Source organism: Elephantulus edwardii, unplaced genomic scaffold (genome assembly GCF_000299155.1).
Source record: "Elephantulus edwardii isolate Elephantulus edwardi_28Jun2011 unplaced genomic scaffold, EleEdw1.0 scaffold00395, whole genome shotgun sequence".
Lineage (NCBI taxonomy): Eukaryota > Metazoa > Chordata > Mammalia > Macroscelidea > Macroscelididae > Elephantulus > Elephantulus edwardii.
In genome coordinates, this window is record NW_006400145.1 from 366,415 (window position 1) to 377,147 (window position 10,733).

Here is a 10,733-nt window from a genome sequence, read left to right on the forward strand (position 1 = left end):
TGATAGATTTGTTTGTTCTTTTGACAAGTTATGGAATACTCAATACTCAATAAATGAGTATACTCAATCACAGTATATTCAAGAGGGTGAAACAAGAAAATCTTATACTAATCTTTATGCTCTATGCCTGCATCAGTTCTCTAGTTGCTGTTGTTAGGTGCTGTTGAGTATGACTCACAGTGACCCTATTGACAACAGACCTGAACCCTGTCCAATCCTGTGCCAACCTCATCATCCCTGACACACTTGAGCCCATTATGAAGTCAGTGCGTCAATTTGTTTTCCTGAGGGTCTTCTTCTCCTTTACTGACACCTCATCCTTCCAAGTAAAATGAAAAAGGCTTTCCAAGGAATAGCCTTGCCTCACTCCATGTTCAAAGTATGAGAGACAAAACTCTTCATAGGGTGCAAATTCAATGATTCTCGCCTCAAAGCCTGACTGACCTCCTAATCCTCTGCAGGGAGCCTCTGCTGACCAGACACCATCAAGGAAGAGAGGGTGGACTTCAAGCAACACATTTTCCTTCCCCCACCTTCCAGAAACTTGCTCTCTCCTTTCTAGTTTCTTGTTATTGTGTCCTGTAAAGCTGAAAATGACTCACAGATGACCCTCCAGCAGGTTTTCAGAGACAGTAAATTACATGAGAAGAGATGGCACAGCTTTCTTTTTTGGAGCAGCTGGAGGACTCGAACCATGTGGCTTTGGGTTAGCAGGACAATCTCACACACACACACACACACACACACACACACCCCTGGCTCACAGCCTCCCTGTAGGGCAGAGTGAACTGCCCACAGGCTTTCTCAGGTGGTCAATCTATAAAGGCTTTGTCTTGCTCCTCTTCTCCTGAGCAGTGGCTCCTACTCTCCTCATCACTGTGACCTAGCTGACCCTCCAGCAAGTTTTCCGAGGCTGTGAACTGCACTTGAGCAGATGGCCCATCTTCCCCCTCAGAGCAGCTGGTAGTTTTGAATCACCAGAAGAGGCACTACCTCTATGTTAGCAGCGCACCTCCCTGCAGGCTAGGGCACCAGAGCTAAGATACAGAGGAGTGATCAGGGAATTTGAATGGCACTTGTTTTTCCTAGAGTTAAAAGCTTAATCCACTGCACCACTAGGTTTTCCAGGATGTGTTAAAAAACCTCCAAATATCAGTCTAAACCTAGAAACCCACCTGCCAGTGGGGGGTTGGGGGGGTGTGCACGTGCGCATACATGTGTGTTCAGACTCTATAGCACGGATCTCTGTCACAATCCTTCAAAGCTTGCCTTCTCACTGTAAGATTGGCCCTCAGCAATTCTGCAGAAGAACTGGCTATGGACTTCCTTAAAGATTATAAACCAGGAAACCCCATGGGCTACTCTGCCCTGTCAAATGGGGGCTATGTGAATTTAAATTCAATTCGAAGCACATCAGGATTGGAGGTAAATTCCTCTATAACCTATGTTATGCAGTGACCAACGTTGCTTCTTGAAAGTGAGGAGGATTTGAGGCACTTGCTGCAAAAGATGTAAAACTAAAACCTTCAATATGGATTGTATCTCAACATCAAGAAAAAAATTCTCACCACTGGACAGATAAGAAACATCATGAGAAATGGAGAAAAGATTGAGACCGTCAGTGATTTCATCTTACTTTGATTTACAATCAATACATTTGGTACCAGCAGTCAGGAGATTAGATGTATCACATGGGGGGGGGGGGAGAGGAGTCTTCAGTCAAACAAAGACTTCTCCAAATTACTGAAGAGCAATGATGTCAGTCTGAGGATTAAGGTGAGACTGATTTAGGCCATGTTTTTCTGATCATTTGCTATGCCGCTGAGAGCTGGACAATAAATAAGGATGATAGAAGAATTGATGCTTTTGAGCTGTGGTGCTGGAGAAAAGTGCTGAATATCCCATGGACTGCCAAAATAACAAACATGTCTTAGAGAAGGTGCAGCCAGAGTGATTCTTGGAGGCAAAGATGGTAAAGCTTCATTTCACATATTTCAGGCATGTTGCTAGGAGGGGCTATTCCTTGGAGAGGGACATCATATTTGGAAAGTTGGAGGGAGGGTAAAAGAGAGAAAGACCCTCAACAAAATGGACTGACACAGTGACTGCAGCAGTGGGCTCAAGTATGTCACATTGTTAGGAAAGGTCAAGGTTCAGATCTGTTGTTCAGAGGGTCACTATGAGTCATGCTTGACTTGATGGCACCTAATAACAACAGCAATCAAAAACAACAGCCTCACAAATGATGTTCCTTTGTAAGAAGGTTCTGTAACCTTTGCTGAAACTAGGCATATTGCTGTCAAACTGTGCCCACTCCATCAATTCAAGCAGCTAGATAATTTGGCCCCTATACCAGGTTAGATCTTTTGTTCACAGGGTCGCTATAAGTTGTACTCGGCTTGACAGCACCTAACAACAACAACAACTACCAGCCCAATCAGTTCAGCAGCTAACAGTAACTCATACAGATCAATCTGTTTGGACTAATTCACTCACTACCATTTCCAAACAATATCACTGTCATTTCCAAAAGATGCCCTTTTTCAGGCATGCAGAAGAGGTCTCCAGAATGAATACTATCATTCGAAACCAGCTTATGCAGTAGGAAAACTTGGTTCAGTGATCAGTACTCATTCAACATTCAAAGACAATACCTACCCTTTTTCAGTCTTGAGCTCACAGGGGAACCTTCTAAATCTCTACTTATTGTGTGGCTTCTTTTAGTCTGTAGTATTTCAAACACAATATGCCCCAAACTGAGCTAATTACCGTCACCCAAATCTTCATCCTGCTTTTTTGTTGGTGGAACCAGCAACCAGAACTTAGTTACCGGAGCTAGAGACGGAGGCACCAGTCTGCAGTTTAACCCCTTTCAGTTGTCACATTCAATCATCAGCAAACCTCATGAGTGACTTCAAAGCTTTCAGGTCAACCTCTCCTTTTTCTCCCTTCCATCGATACTTCTGTGCTAGACCCCTAGCTAGAACAGATAGTCCCTGAGGCAAGGAAAAGCCACTAGAACAGTGTGGTATGTAAGACCATGCGCTTGGAGCCAGAAAAGAATATTTAATCCCAACGGTGGCCCACTAGGTAGGGAGTTATAATGCCAATCCAAAGGTGGATGGTTCAAATTCAAGGGAGAAAGATAAGCTATCTCCTCTGGTCCAATTCACAGTCTCTGGAAACCTCCTGGAGAGTCAGCTATGACTGGGCACTGACTCAATAGCTGTAAGTTCAAGTTTGAGTTTCAAGATGCATCAGTCATCTAGCAAGTATCTGAGCTTCAGTTTCCTCATCTGTAAAATGAGGATAATAAGAATGTCCTCCCCCTTGGGTTGCTCTGAGGATTAAATGAAGTTAAGAAACCCAAAGTTCGCAAAACAGCCCAGAACACACCCTTTGTGTTCGCTATTATATCAGCTAAATAGTATTGATATACAGAGAGATAAGGAAATTGAGGTTCAGAACTGTTAAGTGCCTCCTTTAGGATCGCCCAGTTATTAAGTAATAAAACCTGGCATATGAATCCAGCCTCTTTTCCCCCCGACATATGTATCAATGTAGCTGTTAACAAGAATCTGTTGGGTTGGTGTATTGTCAAGTCAGAATCCTGCACAGCTGAGCCCCCAGCAGGTTTTCAGAGGCGGTAAACCGCATGAGAGGAGACTCCATCTCTCTCCTACAGAGTAGCAGGTGGATTTGAATGACATGCCTGTGGTATGACAGTGCAGCTCCTTAACACAAATTCAGAAAGATGCTATGTCACCGAATACAGCATGTATAGCTGCTGTTTAAAAATGTATTTAGAGTCTGTTGCAGACTTTTCTTAATATCTGTGAAGCATTTGTCAGCTTTTCCCCTCCCACTCTCTTATTAAATGTATGAAGGGCAGGAAATTATCATTGCATAGCACAAGGCCAGACACACACGTACACACATTTACTATCTAGTCAAATGGTTAGGGAGCATTGGATCTTTAAAAATAATAATAGTAACCTATTTAGGGAGCAGTAGATAAAATAGACATGAAGAGGGGAAAAAGAAAATCAAACTACACACAAATTGTTCCAAGGAAAATCATCTCCATTTTGTCCCCCTCTTCAGATACCCTGCTCCTGTCCCAAGAAGACAAAATTACGGCAGACAATATCTTTCAGAAAAATTCTAGAACTACTTTGAATTTTAGCCCCTTTTAAATTAATTATCAAAGAGTACTAGGGACCCGGAACCAATTCATTTGGTGTATTTTCTTTCTTGAGAAATTACTAACTTCAAAGCTATGAAAAAATCACAACTCAAATGCAAACGAGTGTGTGTGTGTGTGTGTGTGTGTGCGCGTGCGTGTGCGCGCGCACGCTGTGTTGTGTGAAAAGACCCAAAGCAAAGAAAGGTGCTAATGTGTCTGTGACCTCTTTCAGGTAAAACCACCCTCTGATTCCTTGATTCCATGCAATGCTACCTACAGGTTTTCTGCCCTTGAAGTTACTCTTAAAATCCACTTCTTCATAATTCTGTGGCCTGAGGGTAGGCTTTTCACTGTGTCATTCTCTCTCAACATGGGATTCCGTGACCTGCACATGACAAAGGTCTTTCTTTTCCTTTCAGACGATGTCTAAGGCCATTCTTATACCCTCAACAGCATGAGAAGAGAAAGTGCTTCTTGGAGAAAGACAGTAACCACTTTTCTTCTCAGTGTGGTTTTTGTCACACAGATGTCTGCAACTTCCCTGGAAGACACTTCAATGCTTTCATGATGCACCCACTTGAACGGCCTTAGTGCTTGGCACTAGGTGTACTTACTCTTGTCACTTTAAAAAAAAAATATTTATTTGTTGTTGTTATGTGCCATCGAGTCGCTTGCGACTCATAGCGACCCTATGTACAAGAGATCTAAATGCTGTTCTATCCTGTGCCAGCCTAGCCATCTCAAACGCACTTATTCCCACCGCTCCAGTCACAGAATCGATCCATCTCACCAAAGGTCTTCCTCTCCTTTGTTTCCCATCCACTCTGCCAAACATGATGTCCCTTTCCAAGGACCAGTCCCTCCTCGCAACATGCCCAAAATATGTCAGATGAAGCTTCAGAATCCTTGACTCCAGGGAGCACTCTGGCTTCACCCTCTCCAGGACAAACCTGTTTGTTCTCCTAGCAGTCCATGGTATATTCAACACTCTTCTCCAGCACCACAGCTCAAAGGCATCAATCCTCTTTCTATCAGCCCTATTCACTGTCCAACTCTCTGATGCATAGCACATAACTGCAAAGACTATAGCCCGGATCAGGCGCACCTTAGTCTCCAGCCTGACATCGTTGCTCTTCAGTACTCTTGAGAGGTCCCTCACAGCAGACTTTCTCAATGCAGTTCGTCTCCTGATTTCCTGGCTGCTGTTACCAAGAGCGTTGACTATGGAGCCAAGTAATTTAAACCTGTTAACTATCTCAATCTCCTCACCATCCATGCTGATGCTGCCAATTGGCCCAGTGGTTAGAATCTTTGTTTTCTGGACATTTAGCTTCAGTCCATATAGGAGGCTGCAGTCCTTGATCTTCTGCAGCAAGCGCTTCAGGTCCTCCTCAGTTTCAGAGAGCAGGGTTGTGTCATCTGCATAACGCAGGTTGTTGATGATTCTTCCCCCAATCCTGATGCCACATTCCTCTTCGTATAGCCCAGTGTCTCCAATGATCTGTTCTGCATACAGATTGAAAAGGTGTGGAGACAGAATACATCCCTGACGGACCCCCTTCTTGATTTTGAACCATGTAGTGTCTCCTTGCTCTGTTCTGACGACTGCCTCCTGGTCCAAGTATAGGTTTCACATTAGTACAATCAAATGTTCTGGGATTCCCATTCTTCTTAGAGTCAGCCACAGTTTATTGTGATCCACACAGTCAAAAGCCTTTGCATAGTCAATGAAGCACAGATAGACATTCTTCTGGTATTCTTTGCTTTCTGCCAAGATCCATCTGACATTAGCTATAATATCCCTAGTACCACGACCTCTTCTAAATCCAGCCTGCACATCTGGCAGTTCTCTGTTGACATATTGTTCCAAACGTTTTTGGATAATTTTCAGCAGAATCTTGCTTGCATGTGATATCAATGATATTGTTCAATAATTTCCACAATCTGTTGGGTCACCTTTCTTTGGAATGGAAACAAATATTGATCTTTTCCAGTCAATGGGTCAGCTAGCTGTTCATCCAGGCCAGTGTCTGTTTGTTTGTTTGTCTATCTATCTATTTATTTATTTTTCTCTTGTCTCTTTTATCAGTCACAATGTGGTGCCTTTAGACTCTGACACTGCTTTAAAACATCATTAGAAATGTCTTTCTTCTAAAAGGTATCAAATTGCCCAAGAGGTTTTCTACGCTTGTTGAGGAATTGGTGTAGAAATATTTAAAATGCTCTGCTTTACTCTGAAGATACAAATTCACATGTCTCTGCCTTTTCTGATAATATTTTTCCCCACATATTAAAAACACATTTATTTCATTTCCAAAAAAAGAAAACAAGATAGATCAGACAAAAAGTTCCCTAATACATATGTAGGTCCCCTCACCTCATCTTTTCCCCTAAGAAATAAAAACAGAGAATTCGAACTCTCTACAGACCATCTCATCAGAAAAATGATTCCTTCTTGTCTCTAATGCATCTCACCTCACCTTCCAGGAAAAGAATTATTTTATTTTCTCTTTGCTAGCAATGCTTATTTTTATGCTTGTTTTTCCTGCTACAGTAACTCAAGTGTGAATGTTCAGGCACGACATCCCTAGTACTCGGGGCGGGGGCGGGGGCTGACCCTGACATGCTGCGCACTGAGAGAAGGGAAGTGGAATCTTTGTTCCCATTAGATCATCAATGGAAGAAGCACCGAAGATAACTGCCGAGTCTCTTCCTTTTCTCCTGAATCTGTTTGTTATGAAGTGGTCTGTTTGCTATTCCAAGTCTTTGGTGTAGGCTCGGTGGTCTCCCTGACTGTCAATGAGCTCTTTTTCAGTTCTTTCTTTGTAAGTGCCTTCTTCTTATTGCTTCTGCCTCCTCAGTTTCCATCAGTAAAGCCAACCACAAGGGCACCTGGCCAACTTATCCACCCAGCTCAGCCAATTCTTACTGTGGTTCTCACAAGTCAAAGGAAAAGCCTCATTGGGTTAGGAAGAGATCCCAAAACTCCTGGAAAAAATGGACTCTTAAATGCTGTCATTCTCTTCCATTGTTTTTGTTGTTGTTGTTGTTGTATACCATCAAGTCAGAACTGACTCTTAGGTGGGTTTTCAGAGGCAGTTAATTACAGGGGAGGAGATTGCCCATCCTTCTCCCACAGAGCAGCTGGTGGCCTTGAACTGTGTGTCTTCGGGCTTCCAGTGCAGCTTCTTGCCACAAGACCACCAGTGCTCCTTAAAAGATTTTCTTTTTCTTTCTTTTTTTTTTACTAATGATTTAGGAACTTCCATCTCCATCAGCCTACTTCCAGTTCCTCAATTGTACTGTTGAAGTCTATCTGTTCTAGGCTATGAACTCATCTAGTCAGACAATTTTGAATAGGCTTTTCTGTATCTTTCCCCAACAAACAACAGAATTACTCAACTCTATTATTATGTATCTGAGATGGCAAAAGAGATACAATAAATTGTAGTAGTTAAATCAATGAGAGGAATGTGGCTTTACCTTTTGTGGGAGAATTTCAAGCTTTCTGCTGAGTTTTATTGGGTAAATCAGACAGGAAAATGATAGTTCTAGGAGATCAGTGTATATTCCAAAACATACCAGTAATTCTTTACCTGACATCTCTTACAAGATATCAACTAGAGAGGCAGGGTGGCAGAATGATAAAGAGAATGAATGGCCTCAGATGGTAGACTGGGTTTGACTTCCAGCTCTAACATTTACTAGACATGGAGCTTTGGGCAAAGTGTTTGAAGTCTCATTGCTGTTTCCTTATCTGTGTAAGGAGGCCTGTTTCAAGATTAAGCAAGCAAATACAGTGAAATCTGTGATAACTGGAACTCAACAAGACTGCCTTTGGCACGGTGCCAAATATACCCTGTTTCTCTTGCTCTCTACTATTGGAAAATACTGGAATCTTCTTTTTCTGACAAGTATCAAGCTGACACAGTCTGACTTTTGCTGGTTTTACTGTACATGCCAAACAAACACTTAGGGAGTAGCTGGAATACTAAGATCTTATAAGTGCTTGCTACATATTTACCTCACACTGAGAAAGGTAGAGTGACAATAAAAAAAAGGATGACCTTCATTGAGGTGGATTGACACAGAGAGGGCAACGATGGACTTGAACATGGCAGAGATAGTGCAGATGTGAAAGAATAGGGCAAGGTTCTGATCTGTTGCTCATGGGGCCAATATGAATTGTCGTTGACTCACTGGCCCCAAATAATAACAATAACAGCATATTTTTAATTCACCTATTGTTTGAGGGACAATGACTGATTCACAACACAAAAAATAGTATACTGCATTTTACATTGACTTGAAGAGCAAAGGAGTGGCTTTGCTAGGATTATCTTCAAACCTAGAAACCTATTTAAGATGGCAATAACTTTTCTGTGTCAGTCAGGACATTTTTCTCCTTGACCATCTCTGAAATTAATCAATAATCATGACTCACCAACAATTATTAAAAGATCCAGAGATGCTGAGAGTGGATATAAATCTTGCACTGATCTATACTCTCCTCATGTATTTCAGAAATTTTTATACTATATATTATTCTAAGCCTTAATTTTTATTAAGTCATTCCCTCTTTACTATTGATGGAAATCTTGGCAAACTCAAAGGGTTAGTTTAAAATGGCCTGAATGTTTTCTTCTGGCAGATTTGTAGAAAGGTGAGTTAGAGCTTTTTTTTTTTTAATAAATGGCTAAATGTTCACAAACTTAAAGATTTTTGTATTGGTTGAAAGCAAAATTATTTCAAGTAAAATTCCGCCCCCCCCCCTCCAAGCAATCTTTCAAAGTATGATCAATGCAACCTGTAGGTAATATACTATCACTTCGGATACTAAGAAGCCAAATAAAATGGTAATGTTTTGGTAGTATGGACTGATAACAACAATGCTTCAAAAAGAGTATGCTGTTGATGGCAGGCTGTTCAGTGAGGCTCTGCATGAAAGAGAACTGTGTTAACAATTTTCCCCCCAACTCACCCTTCCAGTTACTGGGTGAGAGAGAGCAAACACATAAAAGATTCAGCCTCTCAATCCAACTGTTGATATTCAGGCTCAAGTCAGCATCAATTAGAATTTAATTAGTATTAGAAACCTGCATCTCATTTAAGGGGCCCTGTGGGATTGTAGCTAAAAATTGATCAAAGAGCTTGAGGATGGTGCAGGGTGGTGCAGGGTAGGGCAGGGTTCGGATCCATCTTTTGTAAGGTCACTATGAATCACAGCAGACTCCCTAGCACCTAACAATAACATGGTGTAGCTGTTAAAACACTTATCTGTTAACTTCAAGGTCAGTGGTTCAAATCCACCAGCTGCTCTGAAACAGAAAAACACGGCAGTCTACTTTCGTAAAAATGTACTTACTCTCCTTGGAAACCCTTTGAGGAAGTTTTACTCTGCCCTATGAGTCCCTGTGATTAGGAATCAACCTGAAGGCAGATTTTGTTTTGGTATCCTATTTTGGGTAAAATAATTGTAAAAATTAGTTTTAAGTAAAAGTGGCATTGTATAGTCATTGCATTCTGGTTGAATCTAGCAGGTTAGCTTGTTGTTATTTAACTGCTCATGCCTAATGATTAAATTATCATTCTTTCTTTTGTCCTTAGATGAGACAGAAAAGCACATTTGATTTATGTCCCTTCCGCACACAAGCAATTAATTTGCATAATGCCTAATGACGCTTCCTTTCAGATTCCCACGTGTTTACCATATATTGCTCCGATCATGCCAACAAGCTGTCACGATGAGAAAAAAAAAAATCTCCAAGAGCATAAGAAAGCTGGAGCTATCCTACAATTCTCACAATCACTCCATCTGACAGTATTCCCAGGCAGCCAGATGGCTCTGAGAAACAGGATCCAGGTTTGTTACTTTTGCTTTGGGGATCCAAGGACTCACCCACAATGACAGCAGTGACGGTGAGAAGAACGAAAGCATTCCGGAACAGGTAGCTTTTCACGTCCTCCTTGGTGATGTTCTGCACTTTCTTCTTGGCCAAGAGCGTGCGTTTGCGGACTCCTCGCTGCAGCCTCTCCATCCTGCCCCCCACCTTGGCCTCTTCGCCATTGCTTTTAGTCATATTTTACTTCTCGGGGACTGTCTCTTCTTTGCCTTTCAACGTCTCGGAAGCAAGCAACAAGGTAAAAGGAGTCAAAGGACACACCTGCAACGAGAGCAAGAGAAACAAGTGTTATAGCTTCTAAGGATGAGAAACTCATACTCCTGCTCCACACCAGGGTCAGTGTGTGGAGTAAAAGGCATGATCTCAGTGAGAATCACATGGGCTGCAAGGTGACCATGCCAGGTTTCAAGGCTACTAAAATGTGCATATTTTGCTGAGTAGGTATAAAAAATGTACATAAACTCCGAATGCATGGGTCGTAAGTGTTCTTAAGTGAGCTTTGGTGGCCTTGTGGCAAGAAGCTGCATTGCAATCTCAAAGGCAAGTAGTTCGAGTCCACCGGCTGCTCTACAGGTGAAAGATGGGCAGTCTCCTCCCTTGAGATTAACTGCCTCTGAAAATCTACTGGGAGGGTCAGCTATGTG

General features: G+C 42.1%; 1 protein-coding gene across 2 annotated transcripts in view; it reads right to left on the reverse strand.

The window, feature by feature from the left end:
• The window catches only part of LOC102847994 (excitatory amino acid transporter 1-like), a 165,555-nt gene extending 155,237 nt beyond the window's left edge, over positions 1-10,318 (reverse strand). For both annotated transcript variants that reach the window (XM_006902350.1, XM_006902351.1), the window contains exon 1: positions 10,086-10,318. In XM_006902350.1, the coding sequence (XP_006902412.1) occupies positions 10,086-10,266 (181 nt within the window). In that variant the 5' untranslated portion in view covers positions 10,267-10,318. The remainder of the gene's footprint in view (positions 1-10,085) is intronic.
• Between the last annotated feature and the right edge of the window lie 415 nt (positions 10,319-10,733).